At 32.5% G+C, this 26,054-nt stretch overlaps 2 protein-coding genes across 2 annotated transcripts; one reads left to right on the top strand and one right to left on the bottom strand.

The window, feature by feature from the left end:
- Positions 1 to 573: 573 nt before the first annotated feature.
- Positions 574 to 9,424, top strand: LOC114174047 (GTP-binding protein ERG). Its single transcript, XM_028058789.1, has 8 exons — positions 574 to 1,133; positions 2,167 to 2,256; positions 3,354 to 3,499; positions 7,437 to 7,595; positions 7,719 to 7,785; positions 8,044 to 8,151; positions 8,258 to 8,397; positions 8,915 to 9,424. Exons 1-8 carry the CDS (start codon positions 672 to 674, stop codon positions 9,000 to 9,002), a joined length of 1,260 nt encoding a protein of 419 aa, XP_027914590.1. The 5' UTR covers positions 574 to 671; the 3' UTR covers positions 9,003 to 9,424.
- A 9,507-nt stretch (positions 9,425 to 18,931) lies between these two features.
- Positions 18,932 to 21,071, bottom strand: LOC114172079 (pentatricopeptide repeat-containing protein At1g31430). Its single transcript, XM_028056795.1, has one exon. It carries the CDS (start codon positions 20,904 to 20,906, stop codon positions 19,137 to 19,139), a length of 1,770 nt encoding a protein of 589 aa, XP_027912596.1. The 5' UTR covers positions 20,907 to 21,071; the 3' UTR covers positions 18,932 to 19,136.
- Positions 21,072 to 26,054: the final 4,983 nt, after the last annotated feature.

Genomic DNA, 26,054 nt, shown 5'->3' with positions numbered 1-26,054 from the left:
CAAAATTGAAGAAAAATAATTAATAAAATTGAAGAATTTAAAAAAAAATTCTTTAGCAAAAATAAAATTTATAAAATTTGCAAATGATGTGTTTTCCTTACCAAAACTTTGAAGTTTGTCACCGTTAAAAATCCGAACAACTTAAATTCCAGTTTTATAAATAACAAATAAATCACTATTTACTTTATTTTTTTTTGAATAAAAAGTTACTAAAACCTTTTTAATATTATCCAATTAAGATGAACAGCTTCTATTCATAATGAAATATTTAAAAAGAAATTATATTTCATTATATTTCATATAAATGATAATGGCTACTAAATAATACAACTTTATTAATTTAAATATAATATCCAAAGGCACCTTATTCTTTTTAATATTCAGATATATATTCTAAAAATAAAACTGTGATAGGAATTTGACATCCCAAAACAAATATGATATAGTACTCCGTATGAAATAATAGACCATAATTTTCTTTTTTCGTAAAATTATTTATATTTTATTTTCTTAAAATTACAAAGGTTTTACACGGCTAATAATATAATAATCAAGTGAGAAAATTAGTGTGATCTTTATGAAGAATGAAAACCCTGAACCAGGCAACCCCTTAAACCCCAAAGCCGAACAGCAACAGAGTGTTCTCATTCCATGGTCGTCGAATCACGACAATGAAAGCCCTGAGAACCCTAAGAAGGACCCTCTATTTCCCTGCCTATCACACTTCCACTCCGCTTTTCTTCTCCGCCCAGCCGCAGCCTCAGCCTCGCCCCGACGACCCCACCACCTCCGCGGACTCCGACTCCGTCTTCGACAGCTCCCACTATGCCCTCGACACGGACCCTGGGCCCAAGTCCGGGCCCACGTGGGACGACAAGTACCGGGCCCGCGCGGACCGGATGGTGTTCGGAGAAGAGGGCCCGAAGGGGAAACTGCGGCTGAAGGAGGAGGAAGACGAGAGGAGGAGAAGGGTTCTAGCCAAGGCTTTGCTCGAAGCTGCGGTGGAAAACGAGGAGGAAGAGGAGGGAGTAGAAGGAGAGAAAGGTATAGTGAAGGAGGAAGAGCAAAAGTCGTTGTCCGTGGGAATCATTGGCGCCCCCAACGCTGGCAAGTCTGCGCTAACTAATTTTATGGTTCGTTCCAAGTAATAATTGTATCATTCGCAAATTCTCAACTTACTCTTTAGCGTTATTGATCTCACTGGTATTCTTCAACGTTTTGAATTGCTGTCACGGTTGCAGTTCTTGCTGCGTTCCCTTCTTGTTATGACAAAAAACAAATAATTGTAGAAAAATGCGTAAAAAATGGACAACCAAAATTGAAAACCTCAATTACGGTCATGGAGATCCAAAAGCCTTAGATGTTTGAGGTCGAAATGGCACTTGCGGAGCAATTTTTTAGTTTCATGACTTGTTTGGTTTTTAGTTTGGGATGCTTCAAACTAGTGGAAAGTAAACCCGTAATCTCAGTTTCATGAAATCTTTGGTTATCTTCAAAAGGTATGTTTGCACGTTAATTTTTGTCTGGAAACTCAGTTTATATAAGCAAGTCATGAGTTAAACTTTAATGCGTAGATGTAATTGAGCATTGTGCCAGAGTTGCAATTGTTGACCACTTGTGATGAAAAATTGCACATAAGTATAGAGAACTGCAGACAAATGCAGCTCATGGTGCCGCAATTTCAGTATTGCAGATCCCAAAAGCCTTAATGTTGTGGAAGAAATGTGGTTGCCAACATTTTTAACGAAATAAAAATGTCGAAATATATGACACATAGTGGACAAATGGTTCATATAGCCACAATTATGGTTGTGGAGATCACAAAATCCTCTATGTTCTGGCTGAAATTGCGGTTGCTGGCTGTTTCTTAAAACCTTGTGTGATTTGATTATATTCTCTGCATCTCTTTGCAAGGAGGTTATGGGACTAAATTAACGTTTTTAAGGTAGCAATTGCTTGATCTATTTTGATCATTCGGTAGGAATAAATAATCGACTAGCGAATTTTGAGGTGACGTTGATCTTATTTAGAAGTAGTTGATGCCTACCTGTTTATTTTCAGGATTTGTGCTTCCTAGCATCTTCGGTGGTGGATGATCTCATCATTTTATTTTGTTTTTTTTGTTCTTTTCTGAATGTAATGTATGCGTTTTATAATTTGTCTTAGGTTGGGACAAAGGTAGCAGCAGTTTCACGGAAGACAAATACCACAACTCATGAAGTTGTGGGAGTATTGACAAAAGGAGACACCCAAATTGTGAGTGACTGGTTTGCTTGTTTTACTTCTTTGTGTGTAAAAGGGAACACTGTGACAGAACAAGTAGACCTCTTTCATTAGATCTAGGAGTTTGTACTATTATGATTTAGAATATATTACCTCAACAAATTAATAGACTTTTCTTTTTGTGGATATATGGTTGTCATTTGTCCCAAAATGTGAACATATTTTGAATCTGTGATATAATTTGAAATGCTTGATTAAACAGGTGTCAGTTCGTCTGAGAATGATATACTTAACGTGTTGAATTATTGCTGCTGGTCAAATATTCTATATTCAAATAATAATAGTAATAGACTAGCTAGTCCATTTCTATTACTATTGGTATATGCTTGATCACTAATCAATGAACCTTGATAGTCTTTGTGTGATTCATTCTGAAAATTGAAGAGAAGATCACATTGTGAAATGAGGATATTTTGTCACTTTAGCAGGTAGGATATCTTTTCAAGTCTAACGCTAGTAGTAGACCCTTGTGTAATTATATTTCCATTTGCAAAATGTAATTCAATTATCATGGGAGGCAAGTGAAGAATCCAATTAAAGAATTTTCTTTTCCTTTTAATGCTTATATTAACCTAGTAGCTTTTGCTGTACGTTTCTCATCGATACCATTTTACTTGAATGAGTTTACATTTTGGAGACTGTGTTGAGCCCTAGAAAAAAGGGGATGTTGATTGTGATGGTTACAAGTAACATGAAAAGGTGTTCTCAGGAGGTTTTAGCTTAGAATAAAAGTACCCATTGCTGCAGATTTCCTTGAACTGTTATACAGCTTATGACTAAAAATCCAACTAAACTGTGAGCACTCATTTTGATAAAGCCCAAAATTTTCTACTCTACCTTTACATCTTTACTACTTCCAATGCTTTATATTGTTCTCAACCTACCACTTGTAAGCCTTGCCTTTTGTCATTTGTTTATAATTTGCTGAATTATATTTATCAAGAACTTTGAAGATTTAGTCATCCACGATCTTGCTATTTTATTGTTGTTTTCATAGGCCTAAAATTTGATTTTTAATAATATATTTTACTTATCTACATATTCACAGTGGTGTAATATTCTTTATGCAGTGTTTTTTTGATACACCAGGGCTCATGTTGAATTGCGCTGGATTTCCTTATAGGGATGTCAAAGTCCGTGTTGAAAGTGCTTGGAGTTCAGTCAATCTCTATGAAGTGCTCATAGTCATTTTTGATGTTCATAGACATATTACCAGGTCAAGGTTTATTAAATAAATTATGGAGTGGTCTTAGTCTTGTGTTTCTACCTAGTGCTTTCTATATTAAGGCTCTGTTTGGATAGCCTTTTCTATAGGTGTTTATAAAAGAAGTTGAAAGTTAAAATCTTCTCAGCTATGGAGAACTTAAAAAGATAATTTTTTTTATAAAGATTAACTGTATACGTGTATTATAACTTATAGGAGAAGCTCAATTCATTTTTCTTTTATTTTTTTCCTATAAGGTTTTGTGAAGAAGTTTATCCAAATAGAGGCCATAGGTTTTTGGGGGAATTGCAAATAACGAACTCATGTTAAAATTGTGTATTTTGAAATAAAATGGTGGGGCACCGCTTAAAATGTATTATTAATTACTCAGTGTTGCTTTATCGTAAGTACTACTTTAGCAAGAGTTCATTCATATTTTAGACGTTCCCAATTTTTCTATTTTATTTATCCTAGTATATATTGCTTTGATTGTTTTTCCCTATAAGACATACCTTCGAGTTTGCAGAAAATGTGAATGAATAATGCCTACCCTTGTACTACTATTTACCTTATCTCTCAGTTAGTCAGATTATATTGCTGCTTAACTTAATATATGGACAATACTTTGGGATATTCTGTATACCTTTGAGTTTTTAAAAATATTTATGTGCTAAATTCTAGGAAAGAGAGAAACATTGAGCTGAATCCGTGTATTTCTAGAAAAACATGGCTGCTTTATTTATCTTGAGAAAAAATAATCTATACAATAAATATAGGAAATTTAATATCCTCTAATAACAAAGATGAGGTAGGAATAAATAAAAGCATTCCTATTACAAATATAATCTAGATATTCTTATATAGGATCAGTTTCTTATTTCTATATTTATAACACCCTTCCTCAACCTTGAGCTTACAGGTTATATGTGCATAGCTTGCTGCAAATATAACCAATCCTTGGTGAATAATTTAGTCAACTGTTTACTAGAGTTGACAAATCTAGTCGTGATAACTTCAGATTCCAATTTTTCTTTTAAAAATGGACAATCCACCACAATATTTTGGTCCTCTCATGAAAGAGAGGATTAGACTCAATGTGTCATCTTGTTTGGTTGTCAGATATATTTTTTCGATTAACAATAGGCCAATCATTTTAGAGGAGTCAAGGTCACTAATTTGATTTTTTTCGATTAACAATAGGCCAATCATTTTTAGAGGAGTCAAGGTCACTAGTTTGATTCCCAATGGGGCAATTGCCAAGGGAGAGATTGTTGTAGGTGATATCAATTATCTTGTGGCAAAGGTTACTTGGGTCAAATCACAATCTAATTGTAGTGCTTGAACTGCTATGCTTCTAAGTAGAAAGAGTTATATCCTGACTACTATTAGCTCTAACTTTTGGGTAAGTGTAAGTATTTGATCCAACGGGATCAAAACATGGTCCTCCACTATATCATTATCTGGTGAAGATGGATCCCTTATTGGAATTTCAATGGGTCGTGGATGGCATTGATATATACTTGAAGAGGTGCTGGAGAAGCATCCCAAGTTATAGCAGCGTCATCTAGTGGTGATGAAGTGGTAAAGTGACTACGTATGTCGTCATTAAAATTAACTAGTCTATAATATGGGACAAACTTAGAGAGACGTGAGCAAACACAAAATAGCTATAAAGATAAGAAAAGAAACATTGATAGCCTTTTTGTGAGCAATGATATCCCATGAAGACATTTGAATGACTGATGAGAAAGTTTATCTCAACTAGATGTGAGGTTATGTACAAAACATGTGATACCAAAAACATGTGGAAGAAAACTATATAGAGGGAAACAAGGAAAAATGATAGTGAGATACATGATCATTAAGGACAATGATGACATTCAATTAATGAGATAACATGCTATAAGGAACACATCTTCCAAAAAAATAGCGAGGAAGATAAGATGAGTGTGAATAATGTCCGAGTAGTTTCAATAAGATGTTTGTACATTTGGTTACTTCGTTTTGTTGAATATAAGGATACAAAATTTGGTCAAAGATACCATTAGATGCCATAAATAGCTAAGATTGGTTATATGAATTTTCACAAGCATGTTCACTACAAAAAATATGTATGGATGTACCAAATTGTGCTTTTATTTTATTGAAAAAAGTTTGAAATATAGGAAATTCTTGATTGATTGTTCATTAATCAAATCAAAGTACATCTAGAATAATCCATAAATAAAGGTAACAATATTTAAAACTACAACGGGTAACATTACGAGAAGAACCCCAAATATTGGAGCAAATTGAAAAAAAAGGAGACAAAGCTTGTTTAGTCAGACTATTTGGAAATGAATGACTGATGAATATGTTTTTTTAATTGACATGACTCACAATTCAAAGTATACAAATGTTTAAACTTAATACTATCTTTTGCACTTTTTTTAACTTGGGATGTCCTAATTGTGCATGAATTATCATTGGAGAGACCGTTGATGCACTTACCGATAGTGATGTAGAGAGATAGTAAAGACCATGTTGTAGTTGACACCAATTGTTTTGCTCGATATCTGATCTTGCAAGGTAAAATTATTTTTAGTAAAGTGAGGATAATATCATGAGATTGGTCAATCAGGTAACAAATAGTCAATTAAAAGGACGAGGGACATAAAGAACAAAGTCAATAATAAGGGATGAGAGGGTTGGATAATACTGACGCTGGAAACTTGTGTTTGTCAACCATTGCCAACATTTGTTAGAGACAAACCGGTATCAATAGTAGAAGAGGAATAAAGAGAATGATCACTTGCACTAGAGTCAATGTACCAAGGAGATTGAGAGACTTGTCAAATCAATCACTAGTGTGTCATTGAAGAGTGTTACCAGTGGATTGGTGTGCCGCACGCCATTTGATAAAGCTTTCAAATGTTGTTGGAGATAGTTCAATTGATGTCAAGACAAAGAAATCTTGACTCGGGTTTAACTCCAAACTGATGCACACATATCATGGGGGAGGAAAATAGGTTTGAGTAAAAGGTGGGGATAGTGGATTTAATAAAACTAGAGAGTTGGGCATCAATCTTTATCCATTGTTTTATTTTCGATAGGAATGAATTTAGCAGATGTGGTTAGATGGGTTTTGTAGCCTAAACCATTTAACCATAACCCGATTTCAAGAGCCCAAGCAAAATAGTTACAATCGTCCTTCTTCTCAATGCTATTGAGAAATACAAACAATATCGCTAGGAAAGATGGGAGAATCTGTTTTGGAGGTTGATGTGTTGGAAGACATTTTTCTTTTCTGGAAAGCTGGAAAAAATATAATAAAATAACCCTAAGGAGAGGGAAAACTCATCAGTTGGTTTGCAAAGAAAAAAAAAAAATCTTTCAGAGACAGTTGGTCTACCAGGTCAACATGGTTTTGAAAAGGGCTCTAGATACCATGCTAAACACTAGGAAAGAGAAAAATATTGAATTGCAAAGGTGTGCTTCTGATACAGCGTGAGTGCTTCTAATATTTTCTATTGGGAAAAAGAAATCAATAAGTAAATAGAGGAGACCTAATATTTTCTAAACAATGAAATGATACGGGAATAAATAAAAATGCTTCTAATAATACATATTAATTTAGATATTATTGATTATAGAAGATCAGTTCCTTGATTCTATAATTATAATAATAAGTGCTGTTATGCTGATTGGCCTTTGGTAGCGGGCAGTGTACTAACACCAATCACATAATCATCTATTTCCACAAGAGATATTCTGCTCTTCTGGTTGTCTGGAAGACTGGAACATAGGCTTCTATGGATTATTTTGTTAAACTAGCACCTCAATTGCAACATGTTATCACCATATTTTTGCCTGTTAACCTTTTTGCCCTACTATAGTTTTATGTTTTGATAGCACATTTTATTTGTATTGTTATTGTGACCCCATCCTACTAAAAATTTGATTAATACAGGCCTGATCAAAGAGTGATACAATTAATTAAACGAATGGGAGCTCGATCAGTTCTAAATCAAAGACGAATTTTGTGTATGAATAAGATTGATTTAGTAGAGAAAAAGAAAGACTTGTTGAAGGTTGTTGAAGAGTTCAAAGATCTTCCTGGATATGAAAGGTAAGGTTCTGTCATGGAAAGACTAGGGTAGATAATGGTCTGCAGTATTATGGCAACTTTTGTGTGGATTGACTCTAGTTCTCAAGCTAGCTTCTAATACCTTTTTTTTTGAATATTATTTAGGCATTTCATGATATCAGGATTGAAGGGGGCTGGCGTAAAAGATTTAACTCAGTACTTGATGGAGCAGGCATGTATCTTTCTATTTCTACTGTCTCATTGGTGTAAACAAATAATTTAATAGTTCTTCTAAAAAATTAGCAAAGTGTTCTTTTGGGCGTAGGATGTGGCTAAGTAATTACTTTTACAGTCATTATTGCTTCGTTTTGTTATGCATATTCGCATTTATTTTCTTTTGCAATTACATTTTTTTTTGCAGCTGCAGATATCTTTGACTAGATAATCCTCGCTTAATTCTTTTTTTTTTTTTATTGTTTCTTATGCATAGGCAGTTCAACGACCCTGGGAAGAGGATCCCCTTAGCATGAGTGAGGAAGTTATGAAGATGATAGCATTAGAAGTCGTGCGTGAAAGGTTATTGGACCATGTACATCAGGTAGTTGTTGAATCCAATCCTTTCATTCTTGTAACATGTAGCTAAAATTTGTGAGAAATATATGGTAGGATTTGGCTAATTGTGACCAGCAAATTTATCAATTCAGGAAATTCCGTATGATGTTGAACATCGATTGATTGACTGGAAAGAGTTACGAGATGGTTCTCTTAGGATCGAGCAACACTTCATCACTAGCAAATTAAGCCAACGCAAGATTATTGTGGGGAAGAATGGCTCAAAAATTGGGTAACTTATATTTTAGCCTTTCCTTTATGTAGCTTAACAGATTTTGCTATTAGTAATTTTGTCAGTTTCTGCTGTTCTGAATATTATATGACATGATTGGAATGCTTTGGTTTAAGTTTAATCAAAGCATATGCGAAAAACAGGGGTATCTCCATCTTCTTGTGTTATATCTTGAGATTTTCAAGTTTAGTTTTGCACTTTCCATCTGCTGAAGTTTTGTATAGTTAGATTGGTTAATCATGATGATTATCTGAACTCAGGAATAGAACCGATAAACGTCTTATGCAGGACATTTTCCATTTTCTGTAGATTGTTCCGTTTTATTCTTAGGTCTTATTTTATTTCATTTTGTTGTCTGAATCTACCTTCCTCGTGCCCTCATTCATCTCCTGTAATGCAATGTATGCTTTTTTTATTAACCTTTTAATCCCTGCACCCTTGAGATGAACAGCAGATATTTGGGTTTCATTATGTTGAGGTATGGAAACTTGTGTTTATTGAGGCTTGTTTATTACAGGAGAATAGGAATTGAAGCCAATGAAGAGCTAAGGTCGATTTTCAAAAGGCAAGTGCATCTAATTCTTAAAGTTAGTCATAAAAAGTGAATCTGGCATAGATTCGATGTTGAAGTATACCTTCTTTGCCAACTGCTATGCTGTATGTGAAATGTCAAAGCTGTTCTGCAAAGTAACAAAACCATGCTAGATGTCATGATGATCTTGGGGAAAATCATGGGTATAGGTTGAGTTCATTGTTGATCGTTCGTACGAGCAAACTTTTGTGCCTATTTCCGATTTGGTTGCCCATGTTTAAGGAGTTGGACTCATTAATTTTATTGTGTATGAGTTTCGAAAGGAAATTTCCATATTCTGTTTTTTTTTTACTGAAATATAATTTGGTTTATACTTTGGGTTGCCTTAAAGTTGCTTATGGCCCCCCTCTCATTTGGTGAGAGATAAGAGACTTTGCTATTGTATAATGTTTTCTTATGTACAGAAATTTTGCATATCAAGCTTTGATTAATTCACATCTCTTGTGTTATCTAAACCTTGTAAGGTTGTTATGTGCGAAACTAGAAATTGGTTTCTCCACTTCAACTTGGAAATAAATCAGAGCAACACTCTTGAAGGTTGGATTTGGAAGCTTTGGGAGCGTTAGATTTAATTTGTAAGAAAAAATTATTCAAAAGTTTTGTTTGATCAATAATAAGAATGTTAAAACATCATTATCTTATCTGGAATCCCAATTAAGTCAATATATTAACTAGTATTATCAAACACATGCAACGTTCCTAAAAACTTATAAACTTAAGGAAGAAACAATCATTGAAGGTTATATAATTTGCGGTTCTTAATCCTACTAATAGTAACATTATTAGTACATTCAATTTCTTTCCTAAATATACGTGAAATCCTTGAACTCACATGCTTTAAAAGTTCCATACAATTTTCCATCATTAAAAGTTCCATACAATTTAGCCACCAACTTCGTTATTAAGGAATTAAATCATTAAACAATCAAAGCGCAACTATAATCCAACCACTGAAGGTTTCCGGTTTTTTTATTAGCAATCTCAACAGCACATATTTTATTTTTAATCTCAGCTTCAAAAGCCGATCAAACAACCTTTAATTAACTTGTTCTTGTACGGTTAAATATATTTTTAATTATTGACTCTAATATGAAATTGTAATTTGTTATTGTCCAAAACTTTTGTATCGTTTGGTTTCTAAATTTTTAAAAATAAATAGATATAGTTTTCTTAATCCATCTGGTTATGTTTTTTGATGTGTCAAACGTCTCACTGGCGTTTAAGCTGTTTATCTTGTTTAACACTGTTCAGTTCAAATGTTAGTATGTAACATGGTTTAACAAGTTAAAAATTTAATGTCGTTGGAGTAAGAAAATTATTTTCATTTATTTTTAAAGTTTGTGGACTAAAATGTATTAAAGTTTGAGGAAAAATTTTAATTTCATATCCAAATTTAAGGACTTCTTTAACCCTTTCTAGAAAAGTCTTTCACATACCGAATGTTGAGGTGCATTTTATGTACTTTATCTATGTTGCACTTTGTTCAATCAAAATCATCATCCTTGAGACTAACATTGCCTAACAAAATTTACAATTTTTTTTAGTTAAATATGTTTTTAGTGTCTAAACTTTAAGTAAAATTGGAATTCATCCTGAAACTTTAATACTTTTTGGTTCTCAAATTTTAAAAATGAATGAATATAGTCTTTTAACCCAATTAGATTAATTTTTTTTTTGTCATGTCAATTGCATTTTTCAACTAACATTCAAGCGAAAACATGTCAAGCTATGTAAACAACTTAAATGCTAGCACGAAACATGTTTAACATGTGACACATCACAAAAATTTAATATAATTGGAATAAAAGAACTATTTCCATTCATTTTTAAAGTATAGGGACCAAAATGTATCAAAATTTCGGACACGAACGAATTTCAATTTTGCATAAACTTGAGAGACTAAAAAATATTTAACCCTAGTTTTTTTTAATGATTTTGTAGCATCATCAATTATTAAATTTTATATTATTTTTATAAACATCTCAAATTTAATTATTTGAAATAAATAATATTTGACAATTGAGGTTAGAAAAAAATTATACCGTATTAAACCAAATAAAAGGAACATGCCACTTAATATAATTTGAAATTCGACAAATAATGATATTTTTTTTCTAAACTTTTTAAACGTAAAGGTTCCATCATATAATCATTTTCACATAACTAGATAATTTACATTCAGAAAGATAAAACTTTGAATCACCTATCATAACTCATAAATTTAACATAGATACAAATTGCAAATTAAAGGCTAAATAATACACATGATATTTAAATGGTATAAAAGTTAGATGCAATTAAGAATTTGTCCAAATTAAAAGTAATTGAAAAAACTCATTCTAATTATAACTTCCTCGACATTGTCCTATCCTGGTGAGATATGCTAAGAGTCTGATGAATTCTCCCAGTGGAACAAAATTAAAGGACACTAAAAAATTTTCAGTAATTTTTACCCTCAAACAGCAAAATCCAATCATGTATATTGATCGAAGAATAACGTTTATCATCCTACTTTTCTCTTAGATTACCAAAATCATCTTTAATCTTCTATATCCCATTGTATCTCTCTAACTATCTACACTTCACAAGAACAAATCGTCGATGGCATAAAGTTCACCCATGTGGACAAATTGCTACCTTAATTAGCCCACGCCAATAAACTTTTCCAACAATTATTTTTGTACTTTAGTGACCTCACAATCTCTATCACAACACATCTTCACAAATAATTGCATCCACATAAGACATGTCATTAAAATCTCCAAAATCCATAAATAAAAAAATTGAATAGCATTAAGGTAAAAGACTTAAAACTCATTGCAAATTTTGGATTGAAGGTGGTGTGATCCTGTAGTTTGATCTCAGTTTTCATTACTATATTGTTTATCTCTCTAATGAATTCTTCCTTCTAAAAACCCATCACATACATCTATACACGCATGCATTTTTATAACAAAAAATCGACAACACAATAATTACACAATTAAAAAAAAAATTCAATATCACAATAATACCAAGTCAGTGTCTTGTTAGAGGTTAGCAATTTCCGGACTTAATTACACTTAGAAATGCGTATAAATTTAATAAATTTCTCAATTTAGATTAAGTTAGAATGTGAATAATTTAACCAGACTTAATTACACTTAGACATGCGTATAAATTTAATAAAATTTTCAATTTAGATTCAGTTGAAATGTGAATAATTTAATATCATTTATCATTATATCACATATTTTTACACAAAATTACACAAACTAGTCAAATACAACATTAAAATTACTTATGAAATTTTCATAACTATTTCTTGAGAAAAAAACAATTTTAGTTGTCTTTATAACTTGTTCTAGAAAAATTCAAATGAGGTGAAATGTATGTTGAACTCTATGGTTATGGCACCTAATGAACTCATTTTTAGATTTATATTTCAAAGAAAATAAGTACAATACAACATACCATGGAAGGACCATATAATTCAGTTTTAAGAATATAAGTGGTTTAATTGAGATAAAGTATAAATATTTTATTACTCAATTAAAAAAGGATTAAATATGTTTTTGGTCTAGTGAATTTTTAAATTAGTCTATTTCGAAACTTTAGATCAATTTAGTCATTCATCTTTCGAAATACGTAGATTTAGTCCTTTTAATCAAATTTTATTAAGTTTATTTGATATTTCAAACACGTTTCATAATAGTATTTGACTTAACATTAAAACAAAAATTTATCAAACAATATAAACAACTCAAGTACAATCCATTGTAGAAAATACACTAGTGGTTGTATTTATAATAAAGAAAACATGTGCTAAGCCCAAAATACACATGAAGACTAATAGTAATAGAAACTGAAAATAAGATAAAGATAATATATCTAATGATCTATCTTAACACATGCTAAATTTGAGTAAAATGTATGAAAAGAAAAAATATAAACGGTAAGTTGCTAGCTCTAACTCATCCCACTCTCCACTTGTCTATCATTTTAAGCATTCATACCTGTTTCATCATCTACTCCCGTGCAATATACACAATCATTGCAAGTGAAAACCATAACCACAAACACAAGGGTTAACTAATATAACAAAGATTGCAATAAAATATTTATCAATATCACATACATCACAACACATCATTCAATACATTATGGCACTATGACCTTGGCTCTACTTGCCTTAAAACAAAATCTAATTACACTCAACTCAGAGCATTCTTGGAGACATGCTCAGATGCCTAGGAGCATTTATGGAGACATGATCACACTTGTCTCAAAGCATTCATGAAGACATGCTCATTTACCTTAGGACATTCATGGGGGACATGCTTAAACAACTAAGAGCACTTATGGAGATACGCTTACACTCATCAGGCATTCATGAAGACATACTCAGACATCTAAGAGAACTCATGGTGACATGCTCACACTTGTCTCGAAGCATTCATGGAGACATGCTCATAACATATCATCAATTCATTAACACAAAACTTGACAATGCATATTGATACTCATCCTATAATCACATGAAATATTAACTTCTATCACTTGGATTTAGTACATAAAACTTCAAAATTTCTCACTATGTTTAATTCTTACTCTCTTCCTTCGAATCTATTCAACCATATATTTTTCTCATCCAACGAAACACTCACTTACTCGTTTAATATTTATATATATATAGACATCTCTCTTGTCCTTAGAAAACCCTTGATAATCTTAAGGAACATCCCATAATTACTTTAATAACCACACTTGTAGAAGCATCACATGCATCTTTCCATATCTTTTTGTTACTAATTCTTATAGGAAAATCTTGCTAAATCTCTCAAATAAAAACTTATCTCTTAGTAATATAATCTTCCTAATATATTTAGGAAAAGCCACCTTAAAAATAGTTTACTCATAATTACCATGTACTCTAGCATCTTTTACAATCTTTAAAATTATACTTGTATCATCAATTCTTCTATTTCTAGGGATATTCTTTTAAAAAATAATAATAATAACCAATTCATATATTAGTATTTTCACCTTATCATTTCCGAAACCATCTTATAATAACAATTTCCACAAAATATATTCTCAGTACTTTCCTTGATAAACCTTTGAAAAGATAATCTTTTTTTGTAATAGAATTTGTTATGCCTTGCCTATAGTGATTTAGTTGTCTTCATCCAACAAAATTGTACCTTCCAATCCCTTTATTGTTTGTATCATCTAATACTTATGGTGTTTATTACCTTTGATATCAGTGTCGACTAATACTCACATCGTCTACTCTTCAAGTTATTAAGGTTGTCTAATGCCCACATCGTCTACTCCCCACATGCTATGGTCGTCTAATGGTTATATCGCATATATTCCAATCTTTTAATTTCTTTTTGATTTCACAAACAAATCTCATTTCAATTGTAGTAGAACCTTTGAATTTCACCATTGATTCCATTTACATAAAACGGTTTGTTTTAATAAAATGATTCCAAGTTGTGTTGTGTTTTATAAAAAATGTAATTTTCATTCAAAAATAAAAATAAAATGAACACATGTCTGTCACGTGTCATCCTACGTTCCAACCGCTCAAATGCTTAAGTGAAACATTGTTTGTCATGTGGAAAAAAATTTAATCTACTTGAAAATGAAGGACTAAAACCATTACTTTTAAAAGTAAGAGAACCAAACAGAATCAAAGTTTTGAGCCGGGATAATTCACAATTTTTTGTTATAGTTCAAGACCAAAACATATTTCACAAAAAAAAAATGGTTCCACATTTGGATGTTGGTGTGTCTGCAAAATCTAAAAAGATTGAAATTACAATTTGAATAAGTAACTAGTTTATATTTCAATTTTTGTATAAGATTCTTGTTGGGAATAGTCCAAGTGTAAGTAAAAAAGTCTCACATTGGATAGAATAGACAAAATTAAACACTATATAAGAATAACGACCCATAACACCATTGCCTTAAAATTTGGGGTAAAAGTGGTGTCAAATATCTTATATGTGTGTAAAACAAATGGCATATATATATATATATATATATATATATATATATATAACCACAATCTCTCAATGATTATAACATATGAAAAAAATAACTCAACAGTGGTATCAGAGCCGATGGATCCTTGAGGGCTTTAAGGTTTTGGGGTAAAAGTGATGTCAAATATGTGTGTGTAAAACTAATGCCATATATATATATATATATATATATATATATATATATATATATATCTATTCATATATTAATGGATAAAATTTTGATCTTAATTTAAAGTAGACGAGTTTTTGTTTAAAAATAAAGGAGCAATATCAACTTTGTTAATATTGCTCCTTTATATTGGATATTGGATTAGTAATCTTTTTTTTAGATTTCTATAGATTTATACATACATTTTTGATTGATTTCATGATTCCTTATCTTTTTTTTCTTTTGTTAGAAAAAAAAAAGGATAATGAAAAGGTAGAATTTGAGATATTGATCATTTTTACTATAAGGGCGGATGTAGCCAAGTGGATCAAGGCAGTGGATGTTGGTGTTGTATTAACGGGTGATGGTTTGCTGATACAAGAGGGAAGTTCAGTAAAAGTAACAAGAATAATTGCTTAGATACCTGTAAGTGAAGCTTATTTGAGTCGTGTTATAAATGCCCTGGCTAAACCAATAGCTTTGGAATCTCGATTAATAGAATCTCCCGCTCCCGGTATTATTTCAAGACATTCGACATATGAGCCTCTCCAAACAAGACTTATTGCTATTGATTCGATGATCCCCATAGGATGGGGCCAGCGAGAATTAATTATTGGAGACAGACAAACAGGTAAAACAGTAGTAGCCACAAATACAATTCTCAATCAACAGGGACAAAATGTAATATGTGTTTAAGTAGTTGTTGGTCAAATTGGTCAAAAAGCATCTTCAGTGGCTCAAGTGGTGACTACCTTACAAGAAGAGGAGCAATGGAATACACTATTGTAGTAGCTGAAACAACGGATTCTCTACCTACATTACAATACCTCGCGCCTTATACAGGAGCAGCTCTGGCTGAATATTTTATGTACTGTGAACGTCACACTTTAATCATTTATGACGATCTCTCCAAACAAGCACAAGCTTATCAGCAAATGTCTCTTCTATTATGAAGACCACCAGGTCGTAAAGCTTATCCAAGGGATGTTTTTTATTTACATTCGTATCTTTCGGAAAGAGCTGCTAAATTAAGTTCTCAGTTAGGCAAAGGAAGTATGACTGCTTTACCAATAGTTGAAACTCAATCGGGAGATGTTTCAACTTATATTCCTACGAATGTAATTTCCATTACAGATGGCCAAATATTCTTATCGGCCGATCTATTCAATGCTGGAATAAGACCCGCTATTAATGTCGGTATTTCAGTTTCCAGAGTTGGATCGGCGGCTCAAATCAAAGGCATGAAACAAGTAGCTGGTAAATTAAAATTAGAATTAGCACAATTCGCAGAATTAGAAACTTTTGCACAATTCACTTATAATCTAGATAAAGCTACTCAAAATCAATTAGCAAGAGGTCAACGATTGCGCGAGTTGCTTATCTTACTGTGGAAGAATAGATAGTAATTATTTATACTAGAATGAATGGTTATCTTCATTAATTAGAAATTGGACAGGTAAGGAAATTTCTTGTTGAGTTATGTACTTACTTAAAGACAAATAAATCTCAATTCAAATAAATCATATCTTCTATCAAAACATTCACTTTATATATATATATATATATATATATATATATATATATATATATATATATATATATAACCACAATCTCTATGACTGTAACATATGAAAAAAATAACCCAACAATTGTTGTATAAATTGCCAATATAAGGGTGTTTTGATAAATGCAAGCCGTTATTACTTTTGGATTATGGAACATAATGTATTGATGCCAACCATTTGAAGTAACGAAGAGCTGAGGTAATCTAATTCTCCAAGTTAGGCATACAATCAAAATAAAAAAACCATGCAAATAGCTTTGATGTTGAACTCTACCTTCTCTTCTACAATGTATGTACAATGCCTAAAGTGTGGCATACCTTACCCTTGGTATCTATTTATTATTACATTGTATTTGATACGAAGTAATTTTATTGTACGTATGAATTTCAAAAGGTATGTTCATATTTTGTTGTTTTTATGCTCTAATATAATTCGATTCATACATGTTTTAATAAAAATATAAAACTTGTATGTAGTTGTATGATTATTATGTAGGGTCTCTGAAAATATCCATCGACCCTTTCTCTCCTATGATATTAGAGACTTTCTTCTTGTATAATCTTATGTTATGTTAAAAGAACCGTTTCCTTTGGAATTGTGTCCTTGGTTTAATTTATCTTATTTAATTTTTATTTGATTATTTACAATAGTTAAATCATTTTAGTTTTTAATATGACATGTTTGAATCATGACTTGTCCTTGGCAATAGGCTATCTTTGTTCTTTCAGCCATTTGTAAAAATCTAATGACAAATGAAAGGATAGGATTTATCCAATTTGCTTCTAATATATATATATATATATATATATATATATATATATATATATATATATATATATATATATATATATCCTAATTTGCTTTAATGTATTGGTTGTGGGCCATCTAATATTGGTTCTGAGAATGAAGAATATTTAATGAATTAGTAATTGTTTTGAAATTTTTTAGTAAAAATATTTAATAATGTGATATGATTTTAGTTTATAATGATATAAAATAATTACTTTTCATTTAAATAATTTTCTTAAAATTAATTTTAATTTCCTTAATTTAATGTAATATTTTATTTTTGTCATTCTTACATTATTATAATATTATTATTGTTAGTCCCTATCTCAAGATCTAAATTAGAAGTGTAACCTAATTCTTACTATAAAGTCTATGTTAACTGCATCCCATATTAATAATTTTTTAAATTATCCTTCATAAAGTGGTTTCTTAATTTCAATAGTTAATTAGTGAAGTACATTAATCTTTCAGTGAAAAATATATTGTTTTAGTCCTTGTATAAGATAATTTAACTGTATTCTTTTTTCAATCTATCATTTTTGTACAATTCATCTCTTTTATATGTAAGTAACAAAAATTTAATCCATGATTAATTTTGGAGAAGGATATTACTTAAGCTAAATAGATCAACAATTTTAGAAAAATAATTCAAAAACTAAAAATGCGATATAATAATATCAAAATTCAAAATTAAAAGAAAAAAAAACTGAAACAAATAAAGAAAGAAAGAAATGACATTTGTGGGCAGTGTGGTTAATTAGTTTATGCAGTGATAGTTTTGTCCAACATTCTATATTTAGTGGAAGAGGTTCTCATGAAAGTATTGTAGGAAAATAAGGAAGGTAAAGAATTTAACAGCGACAAATGCGAGAGTGCATAGAGAACAAATTTTCAAGAGATAAAAGTGGATAATCTTCAAAGTTTGTGTACCATTCTCAAGGTGATGCATTGGAGAAAGAACAAAATAACAATGCCAACATAGGCTGCAGATCGTACAAGATTATATTGTTTTGTTTTTATTTAAATATAAAGTTTTTTGATTGGTTTTGATTGATATTTGTGTTTAGGTTTATAATTAAAAAGACCAGTGCTTTAAACATTAATTTAAATAAAGTTTGAAATTATTCTGAGTCATTATCATTATTCATAACAAGAATAACACAATGTAGTTGACTATTCCGTTTATCTACTGTGAATAAATGAATGAATGACTATTAGATGTGAAAACTTGTAAAGTTGAAGTAGTGAAATAATTGCTTGATTTAAATACTACTTTTAACCAGCAATTTCAACAAAACAGAATCATGTAGCTTATTTTTCTTTGTCATGCCCTCCTTTGATTCAATAATTTCTAACATTCTGTCATTGCAGCAAAAAATCATAGATGCAGAAAAGAGGGAATGCATTATTTTAATTACAACTACATTTGATCTTTCACCTTTTATTTAGATCCACTAGGTTAGGCTGAATTAGGCCATCCAGTTAGAGAAGAGAGGATGAAGAAAAGATACTTAAAGCTATTGAAATAATCTGTAATTCTGAACCATAGAAAGAAGACAGAGCTGTGTTACAATGGTATTGCTGAGTATACAAGCTAACATTAGGACACAGTCTTACTCCAAGCAAGAAGAATATCCTGGTACCTTTTTGATTCCCATATCTTTCATCTTACTTCTCACCTTTCTCACATCTTCCCATCTATCAGCAGAGGCATAAATGCTAGCAAGAAGTGTATGAAGACTTGAATCACTTGATTTAACTTTCGCCAGTGCTGTAGCAAGCCTTTCACCCATATCAATATTATTGTAAGTTCTGCAGGCACTAAGCAAAGCTCCATATACTGGAACTATTATTTCATCGTTTTCATTTGGTAACTTCCTTACCAACTCCTCTGCCTCTTGTAACAGTCCGGCTCGACCAAGAAGGTCAATGAAACACCCATAGTGCTCTAAATTTGGCTCAATGTCATACACACTTGTCATGGAATGAAATAACTTTCTTCCTTCTTCAACCAATCCTGCATGAGTACAAGCACTTAACACAGCAATGAAGGTAACATCATCAGGTTTAAACCCACGCACTTGCATTGCTTCAAATAACTCAAGTGCTCTACTTGTTTTACCATTCATGGCCAGTCCACATATAATTGCAGTCCATGAGGCAGTGTCCTTTTCCTTCAATCCATGAAAAATCTCCAATGCTATATCTATGCAACCGCATTTAGCATACATTTCAATAAGGGCAGTCCCAACCACAGCATCCACTAGGATTCTGTTTTCATCTATGTAATTATGAATCCACTTGCCTTGTTCTAGAGCTCCTGATTGAGCACAACCCGTAAGAAGAGTAACCACAATGAAGTTATCAGGTCTCACACCTCTCATCTGCATCTCCCCAAATAACGCAATTGCCTCTTCAAAACGATTAAACTGCACATACCCATTAATCATAGCTGTCCAAAGAACAATGTCCCTACTTGGACTCCTCTCAAAATAATCTCTAGCTTCATCCAACAAACCACATGTCACATACCCGGTTACCATGCTGGTCCAACAATTCACATTCTTAACAGGCATTGTATCGAAAATCTTCTGGGCAACGCTCACATGCCCACACTTACAATACATGTCCAACAAAGCATTCCCCATTATGGTAGTTAAATCCAGTTCATTCACAATGTAATCGTGAATTTCCTTACCAAGCTCCAAATTTCTCAATGACGTACACGCGGACAGACTGCTCACAACCGTGGCTTCATTAGGCTTTTCATTGCTCTCCTTTCGCATTCGACGGTAAACATCCACAGCCTCCTGGAACCTCTTGCACCTGACATAACCCGAAATCATGATGTTCCAAGAAACCGTATCCCTCTCAGGCATTTCCTCAAACACCTGTGTGAAGCCCTCGACCAGGCGCAACTCTGCATACATGTCCATCAACGAGTTACCCACGTAAGCGTCAAACGCAAGGCCAGTCTTAACCACAAAAGCATGAACCTTTTTTCCTTCCCCAACCTCCCCAATACAACCAATACCCTTCAAGACATAAGGGTAGGTGTAGTTATCAGGCCACACACCATGTTCCCTAAGTTGCCGAAACAGAGAGATGGCACTCCTAAAACTACCCCTTTTCACAAAGGCCTTGATCATGAGGTTATAGATAAACAAAGAGGGGGTATGAATGTATTTGAAGATTCTGTTTGCATAGTTGAAATCCCCTAGTGATGAGTCCATGGAAAAGGCCATGAGCTTGTTAAGGGTGTCTCTATCTTGTTGAAGGCCAACACTGAATATGTGGGCCTGAATTTGCTTCAACTGGGACAGGGATTTGCAGCTTTTGAGAAGAGAAATGTATGTGCCCTTCATCAGTTTTAAACACATCATTGCTTTGTTGGTTATTTGATGATCACATCTTATGATGTAGAATGATATAGGAAAGCATTATCCGCAAGTTGTTGGGACTGAAGGCAGAATGAAAAGAAAAAAACAGAGAATAGTAGATTTTGTATGTAATGGATGGAACTGAGTTTGAAAGGTGGCGCGAGTGGATTTTGATCGTGAAAGAGCAAAAAGTGAGACACATTCGATCGAACCACACTATTATTTTCACATTCATAAACTTTTTCCACTGTATTTACATTTATTATTTTACTTGTTTTTTTTACAAATATAAAAATTTATTCTTTTAATGATTATTATACCTATGAAAGTGAATTGTCAAGTTACTCCATAGCTGTAAAACAATCATTTTCTAAGATCAAGATAATAAAAAAGATATACAAAGACTAAAATTGTAGAATTGTAGAAAACATGACATTGACCGAATGAAAGAACAAGACAAAATATAAATTTCTTGGTATTTATGTGCAACGTTGTATTTGGCAAACGAAAATGATATTTCAACAAAAAAAATTTGATAAGTTGTTGACAATGTTGACGTGACATGTATTTTTTAAATTTTTATTATAAAATTATAAGTTCACACGTGCGGCTGAATTGAAAGTGAAAGTGAAATTTTAATAAGAGAGAGGACGGGAGAAAGCGAGAAAAGGGAGAAACAGGAAAGTGAGAAAGAGAGACAGAGAAAGAGGGAGAAAGCGAGAAAGCAAGAAAGGGAGAAACGGGAAAGCGAAAGGGAGAGACACATAACAACTGCTTTGGATAGAGAAAGAGAGAACAAGAATGAGAGAGAAAAGTTAGTTCCAGCACCATGTCGCCGGAGTACCAAAGAGGTAGATATAGACGACGAGAGAGTGAGAGAAGTGAAGCACTGCAGATTTGTGGTGGAAAATTGGAGTCATTGCAGTCGTTTGGGTGGGTTACTAGAGACAGGGCGTAGAGGAAGTCGTCGACGACAACGATTTCGTCTTCCCGACTGTACAATTGAACCTTTGTCGTAGCCCATTTCATTTATTTAACCCAAAGGTAATGTATTTCGTTCGATTTATGTGTAGAGAATTATTTAATTTAGTTTTGAAAGTTTGACTGAATTGGGGGAGTTTCATTTTGTTTGCGTGTGTTTGTAAATTTGATTTCGTTGGCTGTCAATGTGGTTGTTGGTGATTTTTGTTGTTTGAGAGATATGGTTGGTGAATGAGCATTTTATGTTTGTGTTTGATTGTCTGCTTTGTGTAAAGGGTATTGATGTTGGATAAATTTATTGTTGCCTTTACATGTCATATTTTGTGATCCGTGTGGTATGTGTGATATGTATGGTGTTGTAGGATTATAAGATGGACCACAAACGTGATGGATATGTTGATTGCTCGGAGGAGAAGAAGGTTTGTTAATGTCGAGTCATGTAGTGATATTTCTTCAATTATAATGAATGACATTTAGTTGTTTGTTATGTTTTTCAGATTTTATTTCGTCATTTCTGCAAAACGAAGTTTATCGGTGCTATAAACAATAGATTAAGTGTGCAACAGAGGAAGTATATTGAAGGCACTCCTTTTTGGTGGTTGACCATGTTAAGTGATTCGATGAAGATCAGTAGGAAACTTCTGAGTCTTTTATGTTACAAATGGGTTGAGAGAAGGGGCAGTTTTGATATTGGTGGCCAAGTCGTTGAATTTAATCTATTAGATGTTTGTTTAGGGTTAGGTTTGAGGGTTTTGGGTGAAAGAATTGATTTAAATGAGACAGTTTTGGATAGTGACAGTTTGAATATTTTTGAGGGTGAAACAGTTACTGTTAAGTTGATATATGATTATCTTTTGAAATATGATGATGATGTTGGTGGTGTAGAAGTCTTTTGCAGGATTTACATTTTGTTAGGGATATCAGAATTCTTGTTGCCTAATAAGAAGGGTAGTGTTTTCCCAATCATTTTTAAGATAGTTGATGATATGGACAACATTGCCAAATATAATTGGAGTACACTAGTGTACGAGTACTTGGTTAGTAGCTTGTGCATTGCTTCATTGGGATTGAATAATGAGTCAAGTGCAAAGCATTTTGATGTTGTTGGATGTGTTTATTTGCTTCAGGTAAATACATTATTGTTTTTTATTGTGTTTAAGTAATGATGTTGATTGTGTTGAAGTTGCCGTTGTAATTTATTTTATTTTTTTGCAGTTATGGTCATTTGATCATTTACTTGTTTGCAACTCAAAGTTGACATGTAGGATGAATGTCAGAGTTGGTGACAAAGTCATAAGGAGTGCATTTGATAAGAATATGGTGAGGTCATGCTTAAAAATATCTTGTTCGTTTTAGTTTGAAGCTACATAGTGGGATTTTGTTTACAATTATATGTTGTTTTGTACAATGTGTTGTTGATGTGTTAGTGTCAGATGAAGAACTTCATCATGATGTTGTAAAAGAAGCATTTAAAGAATTTGGCATTGGCTATAGAAAACAAGATTTGAAGGACAAGGAAGAGGTTCTTCATCTTCTCCAGTATGAAGAAGGTGAGATAGCTGATATCGAACATTCAATTTTTGAATTAGAAGAAATGGTTGCAAAATGTACGGGTGAGGTTGGAAATGAAGACCACCCAAATCATGCTTGTGCTGAAGATGATGAAGATGATGGTGATGACGAAATGTTTTATGACCCTCCCGCTAAGCCGGATCAGGATGAAGATGTTGTTGTAAATGATGATAGTGGACAACATAGCAACATGTATGACCGTATGAAGGCCCAACCTCGAAGGCGGTTCAAGAGTGGTGTGACAAGAACACCTTTCTCTGTTTATGGAAATAAGAAGAATTTGAAATTGAAATGACCAACATTGGGATGAGATGTTGGGGATTTTGAATTGCATAAATGTAGTAATGAATTTACGTTTTTTTTGTTGTATTAAGTGATGACTTCTATGTGGATGTTATTATTGCAATACCAAGTGTGCTGTGTACTTTCTTTTTGTATTAAGTCTGATGTATCCTTAATGCATGTTATTTTATTTATGGGAAATATTAGTTTACATTGTTATGTTTAGTTTGTTGCCTTTTGTTGAAGTTAATCATTAATGTAAGATCTGGATTGAACAACAACAATATTGAGCAAAAGTCCCTACTAAAACAATTGGAACTACCCATTTAATATTATCTTGGGACATTTGTTAAAACAAAAAGGATATTGGGAAATATTGAAGTAGTAAATTTTCATTTGTGTGAATGTAAGGCAATGCATGAATGATGGATAAGGACTTTGTAAATTACTTCATCAATCAATGAATGATCCAAATACCATATGTAAATGACCTTTACTGAAGTCTACACTGTACAGACTAAACCTTGCATGTAACTCCCCACATAGTTATGCCTTACTCCCCACTTTTTTTTATTTGCGTTTTCTGGGTTCTGTCTTGTTTGACAAAGCACCCACTGTAGTTGATGGAGATTGGGTTATGGAGAAGAATTTGTTAGTCATTGAATGAAAGACCAATGATCCAAATACCATATATATATATGACCTTTACTGAAGTCTGCACTGTACAGACAAAAACCTAAACGTAACTCCCCACATAGGTATGCTTTACACTCCACTTTTTTTTTATTTATGTTTTTTGGGTTCTGTCTTGTTCGACTAAGCACCCACTTTAGTTATGGAGATTGGGGGATGGAGAAGACTTTGTAAGTCATTGAATGAAAGAGCAATGATCCAAATACCGTATATAAATGACCTTTACAGAAGACAAAACATTGTTATCAACAGTAAATGGTTATAAAGAAAAAAAATACTTCGCTCTCTTGGAACAACTTCTCAATGCATCTTGACTTGAAGTGAACATCTGGTCAGGCCAATATTCTCGGAAAAATTAACTGCAAATTTGGCCCACACAATGAAAGTCTTTCTACAGCCCAAATCTACACAAAACAACATGCTGCATTATTACATTTTAAACATTGTACAAATGAAAAATAATTATTAAATGAAGTATAGTGTATCTGCAAAACTGGTGCTGAACCACTTAGGCAAAGCTCTCTCTGCTCGAGTGCCAAAAATCCGCAAATTAAACTTTTAACTAAATAACTATGAACTGCCTTACCCCTATTGTAATTTGACAGCCCATCTATATCATCTAAAACACTACAAGGTATATTACTAATAGTTTTTGAATTCCTAGGAAAGTAAAGCACAACAAAACAAACAAATATGTACAAACGACAAACGTTATCAACTTGATCAGAATCACTATCTACCAAACTCTGAATGATTTCAATAACAGTTTCAACAGTTACTATTCTGTCTTCCAGAAGTCCACCCACTACCCCACAAATAGTTTTATCAAAATCTACATCTAACCCAACAACCGCCAATCCTAAAGACATGCAAATGTCAGCACAAGTAAACGGGATTGACCGTTGCATGACACGAAATGATTCCTGAGCAGGTAGCCAACGCTTCAATAACTCAAGCCAAAAAGGGGTTTACATATCTATAATGGTTGTTGCATGTGCAAACACCATTTGAATGGTGTATCCTGAATCCTTTCACGATGGCTATCCATGATTAACCCATTCATTTGGGCAATCCACTTTGTGTAAGAAAAAGTACGCAATCGAGCCTAACAATCAAAATATTTGCAAAAATTAATACTTCATTTTAATTTATACAACAAAATAATCACAACCCAATCTACAAATTACAACATGTCGATACCTTCTCATTGAATCCACATTCACCAACCATAACTTTATGATGACCTACTACTCTTGTCAGTACCTCTTGATGGACAATAGGATCTTTCACTATCCCTCTTCCTACCTGAACAGAATATGATATTCAAAGGTTAGAGATAATATTTTTCTCTTATTTTTTCACAAGGAGCAACAATGATGGTTATTTAATACAAAACTATTATGAGTATAATCCCACAGGCACACAACTATAAATATACGGACGTTATTTTCATCTGACACATTGGGATAAAAGTTGTCTATTCACGCAAAGCCTTACAAAGGTTTACAAACGATGTCCGACCACTTAATGATCAATAGACATAGGAGACATAATCGTGATCATAATTTTTTCTTATAATTTGAAACATTTTACTTCTAATAGGACTGTAGGACTATGGTTGAC

Source organism: Vigna unguiculata, chromosome 2 (genome assembly GCF_004118075.2).
Source record: "Vigna unguiculata cultivar IT97K-499-35 chromosome 2, ASM411807v1, whole genome shotgun sequence".
Lineage (NCBI taxonomy): Eukaryota > Viridiplantae > Streptophyta > Magnoliopsida > Fabales > Fabaceae > Vigna > Vigna unguiculata.
Note: the sequence above shows the minus strand (reverse complement) of the source record. Positions and strands in the feature narration are given on the sequence as shown.

Excerpts from the sequence above, each read along its gene's own strand:
- LOC114174047 (XM_028058789.1), top strand. The coding sequence starts at position 672 with ATGAAAGCCCTGAGAACCCTAAGAAGGACCCTCTATTTCCCTGCCTAT. Across the intron at positions 7,786-8,043 it reads CTCAGTACTTGATGGAGCAG|GCAGTTCAACGACCCTGGGA; the intron begins GCATGTATCTTT and ends TCTTATGCATAG. Across the intron at positions 8,398-8,914 it reads AAGAATGGCTCAAAAATTGG|GAGAATAGGAATTGAAGCCA; the intron begins GTAACTTATATT and ends TGTTTATTACAG.
- LOC114172079 (XM_028056795.1), bottom strand. The coding sequence starts at position 20,906 with ATGATGTGTTTAAAACTGATGAAGGGCACATACATTTCTCTTCTCAAA.